The sequence below is a fragment of the Manis javanica genome, chromosome 5, assembly GCF_040802235.1.
Source record: "Manis javanica isolate MJ-LG chromosome 5, MJ_LKY, whole genome shotgun sequence".
NCBI lineage: Eukaryota > Metazoa > Chordata > Mammalia > Pholidota > Manidae > Manis > Manis javanica.
The window spans coordinates 28,663,996-28,685,924 of record NC_133160.1 but is presented as its reverse complement, the minus strand read 5'-3'; the positions used below and the strand labels follow the sequence as shown (position 1 = coordinate 28,685,924).

Genomic DNA, 21,929 nt, shown 5'->3' with positions numbered 1-21,929 from the left:
GAATAGAGGGCAAGTACCTCAACATCATAAAGGCCATATATGATAAACCCACAGCCAGCATTATACTGAACAGCGAGAAGCTGAAAGCATTTCCTCTGAGATCGGGAACAAGACAGGGATGCCCACTCTCCCCACTGTTATTTAACATAGTACTGGAGGTCCTAGGCACGGCAATCAGACAAAACAAAGAAATACAAGGAATCCAGATTGGCAAAGAAGAAGTTAAACTGTCACTATTTGCAGATGATATGATACTTTAGGGTTTTTTAAAAAACCCTAAAGACTCCACTCCAAAACTACTAGAACTGATATTGGAATACAGCAAAGTTGCAGGATACAAAATTAACACACAGAAATCTGTAGCTTTCCTATACACTAACAATGAATCAATAGAAAGAGAAATCAGGAAAACAATTCCATTCACCATTGCATCAAAAAGAATAAAATACCTAGGAATAAACCTAACCAAAGAAGTGAAAGACTTATATTCTGAAAACTACAAGTCACTCTTAAGAGAAATTAAAGGGGACACTAATAAATGGAAACTCATCCCATGCTCATGGCTAGGAAGAATTAATATCGTCAAAATGGCCATCCTGCCCAAAGCAATATACAGATTTGATGCAATCCCTCTCAAATTACCAGCAACATTCTTCAATGAATTGGAACAAATAATTCAAAAATTCATATGGAAACACCAAAGACCCCGAATAGCCAAAGCAATCCTGAAAAAGAAGAATAAAGTAGGGGGGATCTCACTCCCCAACTTCAAGCTCTACTACAAAGCCATAGTAATCAAGACAATTTGGTACTGGCACAAGAACAGAGCCACAGACCAGTGGAACAGATTAGAGACCCCAGAAATTAACCCAAACATATATGGTCAATTAATATTTGATAAAGGAGCCATGGACATACAATGGCAAAATGACAGTCTCTTCAACAGATGGTGCTGGCAAAACTGGACAGCTACATGTAGGAGAATGAAACTGGACCACTGTCTAACCCCATATACAAAGGTAAACTCAAAATGGATCAAAGACCTGAATGTAAGTCATGAAACCATTAAACTCTTGGAAAAAAACAATAGGCAAAAACCTCTTAGACATAAACATGAGTGATCTCTTCTTGAACATATCTCCCCGGGCAAGGAAAACAACAGCAAAAATGAGCAAGTGGGACTACATTAAGCTGAAAAGCTTCTATGCAGCGAAAGACACCACCAATAGAACAAAAAGGAACCCTACAGTATGGGAGAATATATTTGAAAATGACAGATCCGATAAAGGCTTGACGTCCAGAATATATAAAGAGCTCACACGCCTCAACAAACAAAAAACAAATAACCCAATTAAAAAATGGGCAGAGGAACTGAACAGACAGTTCTCCAAAAAAGAAATACAGAAGGCCAAGAGACACATGAAAAGATGCTCCACATCGCTAATTATCAGAGAAATGCAAATTAAAACTACAATGAAGTATCACCTCACACCAGTAAGGATAGCTGCCATCCAAAAGACAAACAACAACAAATGTTGGCGAGGCTGGGGAGAAAGGGGAACCCTCCTACACTGCTGGTGGGAATGTAAATTAGTTCAACCATTGTGGAAAGCAGTATGGAGGTTCATCAAAATGCTCAAAACAGACCTACCATTTGACCCAGGAATTCCACTCCTAGGAATTTACCCTAAGAACGCAGCAATCAAGTTTGAGAAAGACAGATGCACCCCTATGTTTATCGCAGCACTATTTACAATAGCCAAGAATTGGAAGCAACCTAAATGTCCATCGGTAGATGAATGGATAAAGAAGATGTGGTACATATACACAATGGAATACTACTCAGCCATAAGAAGTGGAAAAATCCAACCATTTGAAGCAACATGGATGGAGCTGGAGAGTATTATGCTCAGTGAAATAAGCCAAGCGGAGAAAGAGAAATACCAAATGATTTCACTCATCTGAGGAGTATAGGAACAAAGGAAAAACTGAAGGAACAAAACAGCAGCGGAATTACAGAACCCAAAAATGGACTAACAGGTACCAAAGGGAAAGGTACGGGGAGGATGGGTGGGCAGGGAGGGATGGGGGGGGAGAAGAAGGGGGGTATTAAGATTAGCATGCATGGGGGGGAGGGAGAAAGGGGAGGGTGGGCTGCACAACACAGAGAGGACAAGTAGTGACTCTACAACATTTTGCTAAGCTGATGGACAGTAACCGTAATGTGGTTGTTAGGGGGGACCTGACGTAGGGGAGAGCATAGTAAACATAGTATTCTTCATGTAAGTGTAGATTAAAAATTAAAAAAAAAAAAAAAAAAGAAAGAAAGAAAGAAAAGGGGGATTACTCCTTGACAGGATAAAACTATTGGTAAATCAAAGATCAACGCATGCTTTAAATATCCTTAATGTTGATCACTTAAAGGGTGTCAGATGATCAGCTATGGAGGTACTCTTTTCTGATAATAATCCTTTCTCTTAATTAAAAAAAAAAACAAAAAAACGCAGTTACTGTGTGCTGACCTCCAATGAGTTCTGCACAGTGGTATAGAGGGCATGTCAAAGTGTGGGCAAAGGGTCTGTTTGTTTCTATGCAGAAGATCAAGGCCTAGCTTGGATACCCAGAAAATGAACTAAGATACGATATGAGGAGGAGCTTCCGGCATCAGCACTCTCTGGAGGACTTGTGCTGGGGGATGATCATCAAAAAGCCTCCACAGGTATCCGGACTATGCTGAGGTTGTGGCTGCATCCAGCCCACCGTCTCCTGGACTTGCCATAGGAATGAGGAGGGAGATGTCTAGGCTGGCATCTGCATACAGTGAGACAATGAATTTGACCGGATCTGTACTGTTGGAACTCAACCAGGAGTTGGGAGGGGTGCAAGTTGTAGCACTCCAAAATCTTATGACTATAGACTATCTACGGTTAAAAGAACATATGGGATGTGAATAGATCCCAGAAATGGGCTGCTTTAATTTGTCTGATTTTTCTCAGACTGTTCAAGTACAGTTGGACAATATCCATCATATCATAGACAAATTTTCACAAATGCCTAGGGTGCCTAAATGGTTTTCTTGGCTTCACTGGAGATGGATGGTAATTATAGATTTGCTTTGTTTATGTCACCGTATTCCTATTATGTTAATATGTGTGTGCAAATTAGTTAGTAGTTTAAAACCTATACATACTTAAGGTACTATACAAGAAGATATGTCAAAGAAATAATCAATCCTCCCATGTTTCCTTCATATGCTACATCTATAGCTTTTCTTCTTCCTTCCTAATTACAACCCTTAAATAGAATTCGTGCCTCATATCGAATTTACCGAGTATCATAATTCCTCCAGGTGGTAAAGATACCTCGAGACAAGTGCTGGGCATAGAAGCCACAGGGCATAAATCTGCAAAGAAGTAAAAATCTAACCTTTTCAAACAATATGGCTTCTCTCTCACTTACCAACTTTACATTTCCCTGTATGGCCCCGGAAGATGACTGGTTAGCCAGAGACGGGTAAGATTCCTCAAGGGAGGAACAACCTAAGACAGGCACAGTCGCAGGGGGGCCATCAGGTGAGAATTTGGGGATCAACAGAGGTGAGGCTCAGAACCTCACCCCCCCTGCTTTGAGAGAAATCTTCTGCATCCGTGGATGTCTTGCTGCCCTTGTCTAGCCTGGATTAATACTTAGTCCATAGGCACACACCTGATCATCTGATCATCTACATTTGCCCTCTTACAGCACTAAACTATGTTTTCTACCTTTATCTTGCATCTACCTACCACTTCAGCATTTTATTAAAAATAAAAATAAAAATAATAATAATAGGAGAAATGTGGGATCAACATATAAACCAAGTACAAAAATCAAACGAATATTCATATTTGACCTGATTGTTTATAGGTCATAATGCATGATCAAAACCGAAAGTTTCTGTGATGAATGCCCTTGTACTGTTCACCATGTAAGAATTTATTCACTATGTAAGAATTCGTTCACCATGTAAGAACTTGTTTGTTATGCTTCAGAAGATTGGAGACTGACGAGAATTAGGCTTGAGATGGATTAATGATTGTACATTGAGCGTTGACCCCCCTATACTGAATTTTATTGTTGTTAACAACCATTTGATCAATAAATATGAGAGATGCCCTCTCAAAAAAAAATAATAATAAAAAAATAAAAATAAAAATCATGCATAATCCCACAAAAAAAAAAAAAGAGCAGCTTTAGGGAGCAAATATAAGCTTGCAACATAAATCTATTTAAGTTCTACACTTAATAGAATCTGTTAAACAAATGTGAACAGCAAAGACACTACACTAATCAAATTTAGTTCCTGAGTTTAGGAAAACGAGAACTGAAAAATTGAGGGAAATCTGTACACAGTATTAATACCTCACTATTCCTAATCAAATGCAGTGGCAGAGAACACAAAGAGGGTGTGGTATCTACTTTTCTGACTCAAATGCTCCTTACTTACTAGGACTTCATAAGCCTTCAAATGTTACATTACTTAATTACATAGGGAAAATTGTGCATGGTTAAATAATTGAATAAGAAAAAAATCTCAGAAAGTCTGATTTGATAAAATAGGAAATCATGAATAGAAAAATTGCTTCACAACATTTTCCAAACTCAAATGCAAAGATCTTTTCTTAGACTGCTGGATGATCTTTCTTTATGTTTTTTGATGATAGCTTTCCTGTTGTCCTAAGCAAAATGTGTCATCTCTTACACACAAGTACCCACATACTCTACTTGCTGGTGACCAGGATTCAACAGTCCTGCTTAGACCTCTGACACAGCATCTCCAGCCAGAGGGTCTTTATACTAGAGGGCTGAAAATCCATAAAACCCATGTAAAGCAACAAAGAGTCGACATTTTATAGACTAGGGAAAAACAACACATAACTAGGATGTTTAAAGGTAACTACAGCCTAGAAATTAGAAATTAACTAGGGCAAAGAAATTATGATCTAATGTCACAGAAGGGTAATATTAAGGTGACGTGACAAAGTAAAACATAGCTATCTTATTACTTGTTAAAATACATCACAGCTGTAAAGTCCATAATTCACATTTTAACACATAATGAATACTTGTTTCTGTTACTCTTTCCAATGAGGTTAATATGGAAGAGACTTAAGGGAAAGTAAACATGCAGCCACAGATGCACAAGGTTACCACAGACCACGAGCAGGGGAAATACGATGAATACTGTACACTGTAAAAAAGACAACAGACACAAGGTGAGTGGCTCACCTCTTCTGTCCTTCGAGTCAGAATTACCTGTGTAGTAAGTGAAAAATAGAAACATTCATTCAAAGAGAAACATTACTATTCAATATAAGGTACGACAAAATAAGCTCTAGGAATATAGATACTTTCTTCTGTGTATGCTGGAGCTAGAATGAGGTATCCTTCAACAACTGAGAAACAAGATTGCCCAGATGCACTAAACTTTAATCAGTGATTTGTCCTTCTCCCTTCGTACAAAAACAATACTGTATCAGTACTCATAAAAAGTATAAGAATACAAAGAGAAAAAAAAAAAGAATACAAAGAGAAGTACAAATATTATAGTATTAGAGGTCTGCATGTCTTTTAGGCCATTCAAATGCAACAGGGCAAAATTAAGGATATAAAAGACCTAAATGATAACAGGTGAAAAAAATCTAACTGGTATAGACCAAACTCTGTATACTAACAGAAAGAACCTTTTCAGAGGCTTGCGGAATATCCACAATTACTAATGATAGCTTTCTTCTGCAACGCAAAAAAGCTAGATGACCAATTGGGGAAAAATACTTGCAACTTTATCATAGGAGGGCAAAGGGTTCATTTCCCTAACAGTAAAGAACTTCTATGAATGAGTCAAATAAACTTGACATTCTAGTAAGAAAAACAGGCAAAGGATAACAACAGCGTATCCTCAGAAAAAGAAATATAAACAATCCCTTCCAAATATGGAAAGATGCTCAACCTCACTCAGTGAGATGCAAATTAAAGCTACACTGAGATGCTAATTTTCACCTGTCAGACTGGCAGAGATCCAGAAGTCTGATACTCTACTGCAATCACCAGAGTGTAGGAAAACAGTAAATAACTCTGACACATGGTTTCTTGGTGTGTTTCCCAATAGATGGAAATCTGGCAATATCCATCAATTGACAAATGGACACTTAAAACAATTTATCCTATTAATACTCTCATGTACACTTGAAATGATAAATTGTATTTGTAAGAGTACTCTAAAAACAACCTTAAGGTACACTGATAGGGAAGACTGGATAAATATATAAATATCTGTATAATGAAGCAGTTCTTTAATATGGAACAAATATGATCAGTTAATTGAAAAAAGCAATGTGCAGAAATGTACATAGTACATTTATCATTTGTGTTATATGTGGAAGAAAAAGGAATATATATACATCCATTTGCTTATTTTAAAAAGGAGAAAAACAGAAACTCAAAGCAAAGGTCAATAGTAAAGAAAAATTAAGATTAAAGAATTAAAAAACACTCCCTAAATTACAGTTTCATCAAAATTCAAATAATAGGTATTATTGAAGAGAACAGAGAATATGGAAGAGGGGAGAAAATTTTGGAAGAAATATAGGAAAAATTCCCACAACTGAAGGACCAAGGCTCCAAAGATCCTACCAAGTACCAAGCATAATGAGTGACAAGATCCACATCAAGACACATTTCTGTGAAATTTTAGGACACTAATGATAAAGAGAATATCTTAAAAACAAAAAACAAAGAATTACATATCAGGATAGCAACAGAATCCTCCAAACCTGGGAATATGGAGTCAGTTAGGGCAATGCTTTAAAAAGTCTAGGAAAAAAATATTTGCTTAAATTCTATACACAGCCCTAAAGATTTTTTTAGACATGTAAGGTCTCATACAATTTACCTCCCACGGACCCCTTTCTCAGGAAGCTACTGGAGGATATTTCTAGTAAATGATGGGGTAATCCAAGAAGAAGCCAATATGGAAGCCAAGAAGCAAAGAGAACTCCCACAGTGACAGAGAAGGGGACTCCAAGACTGACAGCTGGGCAGCAGCCCTAGTGAGCAATAAACCCAGACTTGAGTGAGACAACAGAGGATTCAGGAGGAAGATCTCTAACTGATTATCTAATAGGCCTGCCTTTGTGCAAAACTGTGTTGAGAGGCTATGTGTGGGAAGTGTTGGAAGAATTGGCTAGCAACAGGCAAACAGAAAACTAAAGAAACAAAAATACAAGGAAATTATTAAATCAAGAAAAATGTGTACACGAAAGGAAAAACAATCACTTCATACCTACAGCTCAGCATAGAGCTATTTCATAGTCATAATAATAAATAACATCAAATACTGATTTAACCAAAAGTCATGATGTAAAATGATGGAAGGATTGGTAAGATGGTGGTGATGAGTAGGATGTGGGGTTTCAGACCAGAACATCCTGATGTACCATACAGGTTTCCATGCGTTTTAGTGATCTTGAATAAAAGTCACCAGTGAAATGTAGTCTCAGTCTCCTCTGTGAAATGTGTTAACTGTACAATAACTGGTTTCTTAGCTATGGCATAATTTGGATCTAAAATCAGATTGTAGAAAACTTAGTTTCCTAACAGCAGTGTGGGAAGACCACAAAAGTAAGACCTTTGCTACTTGATATCCGTAAGTAGGGCAAATCATTTAACTTTCATAGTTTAATTAAGCATCTATTAAAAGGAGGTAATTACCCATGGTCATCCCAGAGAATTGTTAAATGAAGGACAGTAAAGAATAGAAATTAAGAACATAGGCTGTGGAGTCAGTCAGGCTTGGGTTACAGTCTCACTTTTACCAGTTACTAATAATTCAGCTTGTACAAGTTATCTTGTCTTTTCTCCCAAAGCAATGGCCATAACTCACAGCAAGGAATACATTTCACATCATTACTTAGTATGTGCTTGTATATAACTGAAACAAAGGTTTCACAAAATGATACAAACAACTTGAGTAGAATAGAAATAGATTAATTCTTTAAAAAAACAAAACACTTGTGGTGGTCCACTAAACTGATTTCATGAATTGCTCACGACCCGTACTTGGAAAAACACTCCCTAAATTACAGTTTCATTGCTGTAAATCTCCATCTAAAAACAAAATAAAATCTACTTCATATGATTCATAGGATATTTCAGAGGATTAGTCTATAAAACTCTTAATGCCTAGCACTTAAAAATAGTGTATCCCATTTGCAGATGCCATTGTGAATGCTTTACCCATAGTAACTCATTTAATCCTAATAGCTCTTCTCTGAGACAAATACTATTATTATCATTCATTCTTATTTTACAGATGAAGAAAGTGAGGTACAGAGATTAAATAAACTTGCCTATGATCACATAGCTACTGCATGGCACAGATGGGATTCAAACTTTTGTAGTATGGCTCAGTAGACTGTGCTCTTAGCTGCAAATGCTATAGTCTCTAACAGTACAAAACATGGGATTAAAACAGACGGGGTCCAGATTGTAGGTCTAGCTAAAAAATGTCATCTGTAGTAGCCAAACAAGATTCAGTTCAGCAAATACTTTCTGAATGTCCCCCATGAGCCAAATGTAATTCCACTTAGAGGCACTCATCATCTAACAAGAAATATGAGCCAAGGGAATAAGACTACAGAGGAACAGAGACTTTTGCTAGGATGACAGTTACATAGCTATCAGGGAACAATTATTTCCTTTATTCCTTGCAGAAGCCCTTTGAGGGACCCTCAAAGGATATTCCCCAGAATCTTTCTTCTTAACTGTATGTTAACCAGATATTCCTGAGAATTCCCTTTATCTAGGTTTCATTACTTTGTTCTTTTACAGACCAGGACTCTGAGACTCAAAGAGGTCAGAAAACTGCCCTTCCCCACATGGTCTCAGACTGAGGGCTCTGATCCTATCTTTGGAGCCACTTCTAATTCAACCAGTGACTGAAGGAGAGAAGTGGGTTGGGCTGAGGCCCTGAACAAACCGGCAGGGCAACTTAACCATTTCCCTAAGCTTCTCTAACTCCACCCCTAGCCACAGGCCTCCCACTCCACATCTAATTGTTGTGGAGACCAAGACCCATGGTCTCATCATCCCCATGGATCCCTTCCATTCAAGGCTAATCCTATGACTCAGCTTCTGTATCCTTTCATCTTACTCTCTAGCATCAGTTACCTCCCCTTTGGCTTGTATTTTCAACTTTCTTCTCTACCTTTAAACATAATTAAGCCTCCCCAATCTGACCAGGATATCCCCCGGAATCTTTCTTCTTTTCCTCTTAACTCTTATGTTAACTGGATATTCCTTAGAATTCCCTATACTTAGGTTTCATTACTTTGCTCAGACAATTTTACATAGATCAAGAAATTATATGGCTAGAAAACACAAACAAAAATAATAAAAGGGTGAATAGATTCAAAGAGCCAAAACAAGAACAAACTGAAACCATTTCTAGTACCTGAAGGAGGGAAAGTTTCTGGAGTGGTCACTGCAGTGCTGGAATTCCCCTCCCAAGGTTTTGTTCTGTTATCTGGAAGCCCCGTTCCATTTGGTGAAATTGTAGTGACTACAGAATCAGTGCTTGCTGTTCTTGTGGTCCTACTGTCAGAGTCTGAAGAATTGACAGTGGTTACATAGGTGGCTCCCAGAGTTAGGTTTGGGCTAAATGTTGATGTCACAGAAAGGGAAGTTACTGAAGAAGTAGGATTTGAAGTTTTGGTCTCTTCTTTAACTGACTCTGCTGTCGATGTTTTAATAGATCTTGTAACGCTTACTGAAGGTGAAACTACAAACACCAAAAAAATAAGTTAATATCACATGAAGAATACGTTAGCTCAAAACTTACGAGACTCAAAGCAAGCTCTAATAAACTCTGAAACACTTAGAGACCAAACAAAGACCAGATACACACTCTTGTACACATGTTACCTAATGCTGGACCTTCCTACCACCTCCAAAGGACTACTGCCTGAGGAAGGAATAACTTAGATTCTTTACTTAGTTCTCAAAATCAATGCATATGAGTCACAAATGGCAACTTTTTTTTTTTTTTTTACTTTTCAGGAATGAACAGTCTATTTATTTAGAGTACTGTGTGGTATACAGAACAATGCTGAGCATTCAATATGATGCAGAGATTTCCAAAGACACACACTTACTATCACTTTTAAGTAAAACTAATATTTTTCTTTCTTTAATACTACCTACATCTTCAATTTTGGGTTATTAAATGTAAAAGTAAAATTATCTTCTGAAAACCAGCCTTATCAAGTGACAATTTACCTGTGGTAGTATTGTTGGCACCTACGTGTATCACAGTACTGCCCAGTAGAACAAGAATGAGCCAGGAATCCATGCTGACCTGGAAAATAGACAGCCATGTTAGATAAGGCCTTATATTATTGTAATTACGTCCAAAGTACTCAGCAAAGGAGTACTTTGGGCAAAATCTCCCCAGCTATTAAAACGTGCACACAGGACCAATGATCTTTAGGAAGTCTGATATGTACATTTCCCCAGGAATTGAACCACTTAATTAAATCCTTAAGCAAATATAGACAAGATTTAATAAGAACAAACTTTTTAGAGAAGTAATTATTAACCTTGGCTGCACTTTAGAATCACCCAAAGAACTTAAAAATATCCCTGTGCCAGACTGCATCTCTGGAGGTGAGAGCTAGGTAGCAAGCAGCCTTTCTAAAAGCTCCCCTGGTGATAGCCACGTGCAGCTTTAGCATCTTCAGCATGAGAAATATGGAAAAGGTAGCCTGGCTGCATGAATGCAATGCCCTTCAAAGCAGACATTGTGTGTGTGTGTGTGTGTGTGTGTGTGTGTGTGTGTGTGTGTGTGTGTGTGTGTAATATCTCAACCTTGATTCTATCTCAGATATTTGTGCCCTACACTGAGTCAGATACTAAGAAAACAACTGGGAAGCAATACACTCACAGGTCACATCTTCACAGGACTCACAGCCTAGAGGTAATTCAGTATGGTAGTGACTCTCCAAGGGAAGCAGGACAATGCCTCTCCATGGGGCATGTAAGAATCTCTGAAGATAGGAGGGGAGATTCATATACACCCTAGCTGTTTGCCTCTGGTACCAGCAAGCATGCTTAGCAGGAAAATGGGTTCAGCAGGTGGCTTTTCCAAGATGCAGCCATACAAGATACGACCACTTTCCTACTCTTCCCACCTGACCATAACCCAAAATTGGGAAAACATACAAGTCCCTCCATAAGAGTTAGGAAAAACATTGGAAGGACAATTATTGTATATGTATACATATGTATTCTTGATAAATCAATAGGAAATGGTTAGGGGAAAAATAACTATATTTGAGGGGAGAGGGTTAGACGATCACTTTATTCCATACAAAATAAAACCCAGATGTGTTGAAGAAGTAAATGCTTAAAAACACATATTAAATGGGAATAAATGAAATTATGTGAGCTCAAGATGAGGAAGGATTTTCTAAACATAAAGGCAATGGAAGAAATAACAAAGGTAAACAGGAAAATCTGACAGTAGAAAAAATAAAAGCTTCTAAATATAAGAGAAAACAATCTTAAACAATGTTTATAGGAAGATTTAATATTGTCAAAATGTTATTTCTTTCCAACTTGGTCTCCAGAGTCACTGCAATCTCAATTAAAATCTTAGCAAGTTACTTTGTGAATACTGACACTGCTTCTCAAGTTTGTATGGAGAGGCAAAAGACAGAAGAGCCAACAATATTGAAGAACAAAGCTGGGAGACTAACAATACCTGACTTCAAGACTTACTATAAAGCAAAAGTAATCAAGACAGTGTAGTATTGGTGAAAGACCAAACAGATCAATACAGAAGAGCCCAGGTACAGACCCACATAAATTGATCTCTGACAAGGGAGCAAAGGCAATACAATGAGCAAAGGCAAACTTTTTCAATAAATGGTGCTGGACAACTGGGCATACATGTGCAAAAAACCCAAATCTAGACACAGACCTCATACTATTCACAAAAATTAATTCAAAATGGATCATAGCCCTAAATGTAAAAGCAGAACTATAAAACTCCTAGAAGATAACACAGAAGAAAATGAAATGACCTTGAATATGGGGATGACTTAACACCAAAGGCATGACCCATGAAAAAAAGAAGCTGGACTTTATTAAATTAAAAACTTTTGCTCTATAAAAGACAATGTCAGGAGAATGAGGAAACAAGCCACAGATGAGAGAAAATATCTGCAAGAGACACATCTGCTATAGGACGGTTATCCAAACTATGCAAAGAACTATTAAAACTCAATAAGTAAACTACCAACTCAATTAAAAATGGTCAAAAGGCCTGAAGAAACACCTCATCAAAGAAGATAGAAAAATGGTAAATAAGCATATGAAAAGATGTTTAACAAGGGATGTCATTAGGAAACTGCAAATTAAGACAACGATGAGATTCCACAACACACCTATCACAATGGCCAAAATCCAAAACCTTGACATCACTGAATACTTCTATGGTGTAGAGGAACAGGGACTCTCACTGCTGGTAAGAATGAAATGTGGTACTTTGGAAGATAATCTGGCAGTTTTTTATCAAACTAAACATACTCTTACCATATTGAGGCAGAGTAGGGACATGGAATAAGCTTCATAATTAATTTTTCCTGCCTACGATGAAAAATGCCAGGATACAAATAGTATAGTAAGAACAGTAGGAGTGAAATATAACCTCACACAAGTTAGGATGGCCAACATCCAAGACAAGGAACAAAAAATGCTGGCAAGGATGCAGAGAAAGGGGAACCCTCCTACACTGCTGGTGGGAATGTAAATTAGTTCAACCTTTGTGGAAAGCAATATGGAAGTTCCTCAAAAAACTAAAAATAGAAATACCATTTGACCCAGGTATTCCACTCCTAGGAATTTACCCGAAGAAAACAAAATCCCAGATTCAGAAAGACGTATGTACTTGCTGCACTGATGGATAGTGACTGCATTGGGGTATGGGTGGGGATTTGATAATACGTGTAAATGTCGTAACCACGTTGTTTTTTCATGTGAAATCTTCATAAGAGTGTATATCAATCATACCTTAAAAAAAAAAAAGACATATACACCCCTTATGTTTATTGCAGCACTATTTACAACAGCCAAGATATGGAAGCAACCTAAGGGTCCATCAGTAGATGAATGCATAAAGAAGATGTGGGACATACACACAATGGAATGCTATCCAGCCATAAGAAGAAAACAAATCTCACCATTTGCAACAACATGCATAGAGCTAGAGGGTATTATGTTCAGTGAAATAAGCCAGACGGAGAAAGACAAGTACCAAACAATTTCCCTCATTTGTGGAGTATAGCAACAAAACAAAACCAAAGGAAAAAAACAGCTGCAGACTCACGGATTCACAGAAGGGGGTGGGGAGGTGGAAAGGGTGGGTGGGGAGGGAGGGAGGAAGGGGCATTATGATTAACACACATAATGTAGGGAGGTCACGGGGAAGGCAGTATAGCACAGCAAAGACAAGTAATGACTCTAATGACTCTATAGCACCTTACTATGCTGATGGTGAGTGACTGCAGTGGGGTGTTCGGGGGGATTCACTAATACCCGTGAATGTTGTAACCACAATGTTGCTCATGTGAAACTTTCATAAGATTGTGTATCAATGATACTTTAATTAAAAAAAAGTCTGAACTTAACCTAATTATCAGCATGTCAAGAGAAAAAAAAGAACAGTAGGGACTCCACCTTAAGGCTAAGATTCCATTTTAAAACCAGGGAGTAAGAAGGCAAGATTCCTAATATATTTTATAGTAATCAGCCAATAACCTACCCTACCTTAAGTCAGGGCAAGCAGTCCTAAATGGTATGTCCCCACTGCTCCAAGAACCACTATCTTTGAGAAGAAAAGGATCAAGAAGTTCCTTGTTGTAGGTTTATCTTACAGAATATCTAGAGGACTGACTATGGTTAATTGGCATAATATCTCTCACTGGAGACAGACACTGTAAGACCACATGTCAAGGCTGTTTCTCCCCCTACCCTCCTACTCCAGCCCTTTGCCCCATTCTTGAAAGCCTAAAAGAGAATCCTAAGCATTTAAGTGCACCTCCTCTCTGAGGCTACCTGTACTCCCCTTTCTTTGAGTATGTATTTCACCTCTACATAAAGCCTTCTTGTTGCTCAACTTACTGTGTTTTGTCTCCATGTTCTTCTATGCCTCTTGGAAGGTTAATAAGAGACCCCTTCTCCCAGTGGTAAGCATCTTTGTACTTTGCTATTTCATTCAATTTTCTAGACTTAAGCACAAGTCCTCACTCTCTCTGTTCAACTTCAGACAAGTAGGCAAGGGCTACTAAGATCTCTGATTTAGGCTTGCAAGTTCCCGTTGGCTAGGTGACCTGACAATCATGCTCTTTAGCAACCTGCCCAAAAATCTGCTTTCTTTGCTTTGGTAAGTTCTCAGAACATAATTGCCCTCCATCCAGTGCTCTGTGGCTCCCCCCAAATCCTGGGGTGGTAGGAGTTTAGTTCCCACACTGTGCAGATTCAAGTGGACACTGGACACCAGGTGACCCTGGCTTCAGGAGTTGGCAAGGGATTTGCACTATGGTCAGCAGTTCAGTGAACTTCCCTTTCCTCCCGCTGTTCTTCCTTGTGCCCTAGAGCCTGCACAGTTGCTGCCATTCAGTACTACTCTCGCTTTAATAAATTTCTTCCTTCACTTCCTTCCTACACTCATCCAACCTGTTAGAGAATTCTTTCTTGATCAGAGTCAAGAAACCCTCCTATCCCTCAACCCCCCACCCACTTCCTGTTCAGGTTGAGGTTTCACCTAGTGCACAGGAAGAGACCTCCCCAGATGCAGCTGCCTGACAACAATATGATTCAGCAATTGTGCTCCTTGGTATTTGCCCAAGAGAGTTGAAAGCATATGTCCACACAAAAACCATCAAATGTTTATAGCAGCTTTATTCACAATTGTTGAAACTTGGAAGCAACCAAGATGTCCTTTGGTAGATGAATAAATAAACTGTGGTACATCCAGACTATGGAATATTATTCAGCAATAAAAGGGAATGAGCTACAAAGGAGGAACCTTAAATGAAAATTACTAATATAAGTAAAAGAAACCAATATGAAAAAACTACATATGGTATGATTCCAATTATATGACATTCTTGAAAAGGCATGACTATGGAGACAATAAAAAGAGCTGTAGGAGGGAGGAGCCAAGATGGCAGCATGAGTAGGACAGTAGAAATCTCCTCCCAAAACCATATATATTTTTGAAAATACAACAAATACAACTATTCCTAAAAGAGAGACTAGAAGATACAGCACAATAACCAGGCTACATCTACATCTGCGAGAACCCAGCATCTCACGAAGGGGGTAAGATACAAGGCGCAGCCCGGAGGAACCCGAGTGCCCCACCTACCCCAGCTCCCAGGTGGAAGGAAAGGAGTTGGAGCGGGGAGGGAGAGGGAGCCAAGGACTGCTAAACACCCAGCTCTAGTCATCCGCACTGGGAGCACAGACACACAGTGCTTGGTGTGCTGGATATTAGGGAAAAGGAACAGTAAAATCTGCGAGTGGGTCCCCACAGCCAGCGCCCTTGGGACAAAAGAAAAGCAAGTGCTTTTTGAAAGTCTTAAAGGGACAGGGACCCCACAGCTGTACGGAAGTGTCCTGACACACTCAGCCCAGCAGCTAGGAATCCCAGGGAACTTCGGGTGCCCTAACCCTCTGGGAGGCAGCGCAGCTCTGAGGCCCTTCACGGCGATACACAGCCTCCCGTTCATTCTCCTTCCGGCGCAGCCCTGCCATAGCAGGGGAGCAGCCTGAGAGTGGCCACACCCAGAGCCTTCTCCGCAGCCATCCGGGTCAGACTGAGGCCCCGTCAGCACACAGCTGCCCAGCACAAGCGGCTATGGGTCACTGTTCTCACAGAAGAGGAAGGCGACGAGCAAGCAGGAAGGGACTTTGTTCTCCCAGCTGATACATGTGCCAACTGCCCACAACCACCACTATTGCCATGAAAAGTCAGGAGAATTTGATCCAGACCAGAATCATATAGACAATCCCCGAGGAGGAGCCTGGGGAGATAGACTTAACCGATCTTCCTGAAAAAGAATTCAAACAAAAGGTCATAATGATGCTGACGTAGATGCAGAGCTAAAGGATCAAGTTGGGAGGGAGAATACAGAAATAAAACAATCTCTGGAAGGACTTAAGAGTAGACTGGATGAAGTGCAAGAGGCCGTTAATGGAATAGAACTCAGAGAACAGGAACACAGAGAAGCTGACACAGAGAGAGAGAGAAGGATCTCCAGGAATGAAAGAATATTAAGAGAACTGTGTGACCAATCCAAATGGAACAATATGCACATTATAGGGGTACCAGAAGAAGAAGAGAGAAAAAGGGATACAAAGTGTCTTTGAAGAAATAATTGCTGAAAACTTCCCCAAACTGGAGGAGGAAACAGTCTCTCAGACCATGGAAGCGCACAGAACTCCCAACAGAAGGGACCCAAGGAGGACAATACCAAGACACATAATAATTAAAATGGAAAAGATCAAGGACAAGGACAGAGTATTAAAGGTAGCCAGAGAGAGAAAAAAAGGTCACCTACAAAGGAAAACCCATTAGGCTATCATCAGACTTCTCAACGAAACCTTACAGGGCAGAAGAGAATGGCATGATATATGTAATGCAATGAAACAGAAGGGCCTTGAACCAAGAATACTGTATCCAGCACGATTATCATTCAAATATGAAGGAGGGATTAAACAATTCCTAGACAGCCTCCCACAAACCACCTCTACAGGGTATTTTAAAGGGACTGCTCTAGATGGAAGCACTCCTAAGGCTAAATAGATATCAACAGAGAAAATAAAATCACAGCAAAGAAAGCAGACCAACCAAATACTAACAAAAGGCAAAAAATAAAATCAACTATTCACAAAAGCAGTCAAGGGAAACATAAAACAGTACAGAATAAAACACCTAACATATAAAGAAAGGAGGGGGAGGAATAAGGGAGAGAAATAAAGAATCATCAGATGGTGTTTATAATAGCTCAATAAGCAAGTTAAGTTAGACAGTTAGATAGTAAAGAAGCTACCCTTCAACCTTTGGTAACCATGAATCTAAAGCCTGCAATGGCAATAAGTACATATCTTTCAATAATCACCCTAAATGTAAATGGACTGAATATACTGATCAAAAGACACAGAGTAAAAGAATGGATAAAAAAGCAAGACCCATCTATATGCTGCTTACAAGAGACTCACGTCAAACCCAAAGATATACACAGACTAAAAGTGAAGAGATGGAAAAAGATACTTCATGCAAAGAATAGGGAGAAAAAAGCAGGTGTTGCAGTACTTGTATCAGACAAAATAGACTTCAAAATAAAGAAAGTAACAAGAGATAAAGAAGGACATTACATAATGATAAAAGGCTCAGTCCAACAAGAGGATATAACCATTATAAATATATATGCACCCAATACAGGAGCACCAACATATGTGAAGCAAATACTAACAGAATTAAAGGGGGAATAGAACAGATGGACCTAAAAGACACCTATAGAACTCTACACCCAAAAGCAGCAGGATACATATTCTTCTCAAGTGCACATGGAACATTTTCCAGAAGAGACCACATACTAGACCACAAAAAGAGCCTCGGTACATTAAAAAAGACTGAAATTCTACCAACCAACTTCTTGGACCACAAAGGGATAAAACTAGAAATAAATTGTACAAAGAAAGCAAAAAGGCTCACAAACACATGGAGGCTTAACAACATGCTCCTAAATAATCAATGGATCAATGACCAAATTAAAATAGAGATCAAGCAATATATGGAGACAAATGACAATAACACAAAACCCCAACTTCTGTGGGACACAGTGAAAGCAGTTTTAGGAGAAAAGTATGTAGCAATCCAGACATACAAAGAAGGAAGAACAGTCCCAAATGAATAGTCTAAATTCACAATTATTGAAATTGGAAAAAGAAGAACAAATGAGGCCTGAAGTCAGCAGAAGGAGAGACATAATAAAGATCAGAGAAGAAATAAATAAAATTGAGAATAAAACAATAGAAAAAATCAATGAAACTAAGAGCTGGTTCTTTGAGAAAATAAACAAAATAGATAAGTCCCCAGCCAGACTTATTAAGAGAAAAAGAGAATCAACATACATCAACAGAATCAGAAATGAGAAATGAAAAATCACGACAGACCCCACAGAAATACAAAGAATTATTAGAGAATACTATGAAAACCTGTATGCTAAAAAGCTGGAAAATGGACAACTTCCTAGGAAAACAAAACCTTCCAAGACTGACAAAGAAACAGAAAATCTAAACAGACCAATTACGAGCAACGAAATTGAAGCCATAATCAAAAAACTACCCAAGAGCAAAACTCCCAGGTCGGATGGACTTACCACAGAATTTTATCAGACATACAGAGAAGACATAATACCCACTCTCCTTAAAGTTTTTCAAAAAATAGAAGACGACGGAACACTCTCAAACTCATTCTAAGAAGCCAGCATCACCATAATACCAAAACCACCCAAAGACCCCACCAAAAAATAAAATTACAGACCAATATCTCTGATGAACATAGATGCAAAAATACTCCACAAAATATTAGCACACCGAATTCAAAAATACATCAAGAAGATCATACACCGTGACCAAGTGGGATTCATCTCAGGGATGCAAGGATGGTACAACATTTGAAAATCCCTCAACATTATCCACCACATCAACAAAAAGGACGAAAACCACATGATCATCTCCATAGACACTGAAACAGCATTCGACAAAATTCAACATCCATTCATGATAAAAACTCTCAACAAAATGGGTATAGAGGGCAAGTACCTCAACATAATAAAGGCCATATATGATAAACCCACAGCCAATATCACACTTAACAGCTAGAAGCTGAACAGCTTTTCCTCTAAGATCGGGAATAAGACAGGGATGCCCACTCTCCCCACTGTTATTCAACATACTACTGCAGGTCCTAGCCACAGCAATTAGACAAAACAAAGAAATACAAGGAATCCAGATCTGTAAAGAAGAAGTCAAACGGTCACTATTTGCAGATGACATAACATTGTACATAAAAAACCCTAAAGAATCCACTCCGAAACTACTAGAACTGATATCAGAGTACAGCAAAGTTGCAGGATACAAAATTAATGCACAGAAATCTGTTGCTTTCCTATGCACTAACAATGAACTAACAGAAAGAGAAATCAGGAAAACAATTCCATTCACAATTCAATCAAAAACAATAAAATACCTAGGAATAAACCTAACCAAGGAAGTGAAAGACCTATATCCTGAAAACTACAAGACACTCTTAAGAGAAATTAAAGAGGACACTAACAAATGGAAACTCATCCCATACTCCTGGCTAGGAAGTAATATCATCAAAATGGCCATCCTGCCCAAAGCCATATACAGATTCAATGCAATCCCTATCAAAGTACCAACAGCATTCTTCAATGAACTGGAACAAATAGTTCAAAAATTCATATGTAACCACAAAAGACCCCGAACAGCCAAAGCAATCCTGAGAAGGAAGAATAAAGTGGGGGGGGATCTTGCTCCCCAACTTCAAGCTCTACTACAAAGCCACAGTAATCAAGACAATTTGGTAGTGGCACAAGAACAGACCCACAGACCAGTGGAACAGAATAGAGACTCCAGACATTAATCCAAACATATATGGTCAATTAATATACGATAAAGGAGCCATGGACATACAATGGGGAAATGACAGCCTCTTCAACAGTTGGTGTTGGCAAAACTGGACAGCTACATGTAAGAGAATGAAACTGGATTACTGTCTAACTCCATAGACAAAAGTAAATTCAAAATGGATCAGAAACCTGAATGTAAGTCATGAAACCACAAAAATCTTGGAAAAAAACATGAACAAAAATCTCTTGGACATAACATGTGCGACTTCTTCATGAACATATCTCCTCTGGCAAGGGAAACAAAAGCAAAAATGAACAGGTGGGACTATATCAAACTGAAAAGCTTCTGTACAGCAAAGGACACCATCAACAGAACAAAAAGGCATCCTACAGTATGGGACAATATATTCACAAATCACAGATCTGATAAAGGGTTGACATCCAAAATATATGAAGAGCTCATGCACTTCAACAAACAAAAAGCAAATAACCCAATTAAAAAATGGGCAGAGGAACTGAACAGACAGTTCTCCAAAGAAGAAATTCAAATGGCCAACAGACACATGAAAAGATGCTCCACATCACTAGCCATCAGAGAATTGCAAATTAAAACCACAATGAGATATCACCTCACACCAGTAAGGATTGCCACTATGCAAAAGACAAACAACAACAAATGTTGGTGAGGTTGTGGAGAAAGGGGAACCCTCCTACACTGCTGGTGGGAATGTAAATTAGTTCAACCATTGTGGAAAGCAGTATGGAGGTTCCTCAAAATGCTCAAAGTAGAAATACCACTCAACCCAGGAATTCCATTCTTAGTAATTTCCCCTAAGAATGCAGCAGCCAGTTTGAAAAAGACAGATGCACCCCTATGTTTATCACAGCACTATTTACAGTAGCCAAGAAATGGAAGCAACCTAAGTGTCCATCAGTAGATGAATGGATAAAGAAGATGTGGTACATATACACAATGGAATATTATTCAGCCATAAGAAGAAAACAAATCCTACCATTTGCAACAACATGGATGGAGATGGAGGATATTATGCTCATTGAAATAAGCCAAGCGGAGAAAGACAAGTATCAAATGATTTCCCTCATTTATGGAGTATAACAATGAAGCAAAGCTGAAGGAACAAAATAGCAGCAGAATCACAGAACCCAAGAATAGACTAACCGTTACCAAAGGGAAAGGAAATGGGGAGGATGGGTGGGATGGAAGACATAAGGGGTGGGGGAAGAAAGGGGCATTACGAATAGCATGTATAATTTGGGGGGTGGCATGGGAAGGGCTGTGCAACACAGAGAAGACAAGTAGTGATTCTACAGCATCTTACTATGCTGATGGGCAGTGACTCTGATGGTGTTTGTGGGGGAGGAATTAGTTAACGGGGGAGTCTAGCAGACATAATGTTCCTTGTGTAATTGTAGATTAATGATACCATAAAAAAAAGATCTGTAGATGTGGGGTTAGAGAGGAGGGGAGGTAATAAATGGGTGGAATACAGAGGATTTTAAGGGCAGTGAAATTATTCTGTATGAGAATACAATGATGCATACATGTCCTTATATATTTGTCCAAACCCAGAGTATGTATAATACCAAAAGAGAAGTCTAATGTAAATTATGGACTTTGGGTGATAATGATGTGTCAGTATAGGGGGTCATCAATTGTAATAAATGTACCACTGCAGTTGGGATGTCAATAGTGTGGGAGGTTGTACATATGTACGGGGGAGGGAGTATTTGGGAACTGTATAATTGCTCCTCAATTTTGCTGTGAACCTAAAACTGCTCTAAATATTAGTCTTTTTTTTTTTAAAGGAAATAAACTGGGGAAATTGTCTCAAATAAGACAAAGGCTTAAAATAAGAATTCATGTATTAATATGGAAAAATTAAGATACCAATTTTGAAAAATCCGAAGAACCTAAACAGAGAACTTACAGAAAATGAACAGTTAAGCAAATACACAAAAAAGTGTTGACCATCTGCACTAATTAAAGGAATATGATACTGAGATAAGATTCTTACTTCCAAATCAGAAAAGATCAATCATATGAAATATTCAATGCTGACAGAAGACCTAAGAAAAGGAATCAAATACTGGTGGTAATGCCAATTAGCCCATAATAACAAACTCCTTTCCAGAAAGATTATACTAGAATTT

General features: G+C 38.6%; 1 protein-coding gene across 7 annotated transcripts in view; it reads right to left on the bottom strand.

The window, feature by feature from the left end:
• Positions 1-21,929, bottom strand: part of PTPRA (protein tyrosine phosphatase receptor type A) — a 258,722-nt gene that overhangs the window by 66,951 nt on the left and 169,842 nt on the right. For 2 of the 7 annotated variants that reach the window (XM_037017449.2, XM_037017447.2), the window contains 3 exons: positions 10,312-10,390; positions 9,488-9,814; positions 5,266-5,292 (listed from right to left, as the gene is read on the bottom strand). In XM_037017449.2, coding sequence (XP_036873344.1) covers positions 5,266-5,292; positions 9,488-9,814; positions 10,312-10,390 — 433 coding nt within the window. Of the gene's footprint in view, positions 1-5,265; positions 5,293-9,487; positions 9,815-10,311; positions 10,391-21,929 lie in introns of those variants that run through there. The other 5 variants (XM_037017451.2, XM_037017450.2, XM_073236844.1 and 2 more) reach the window with 4 other exon arrangements.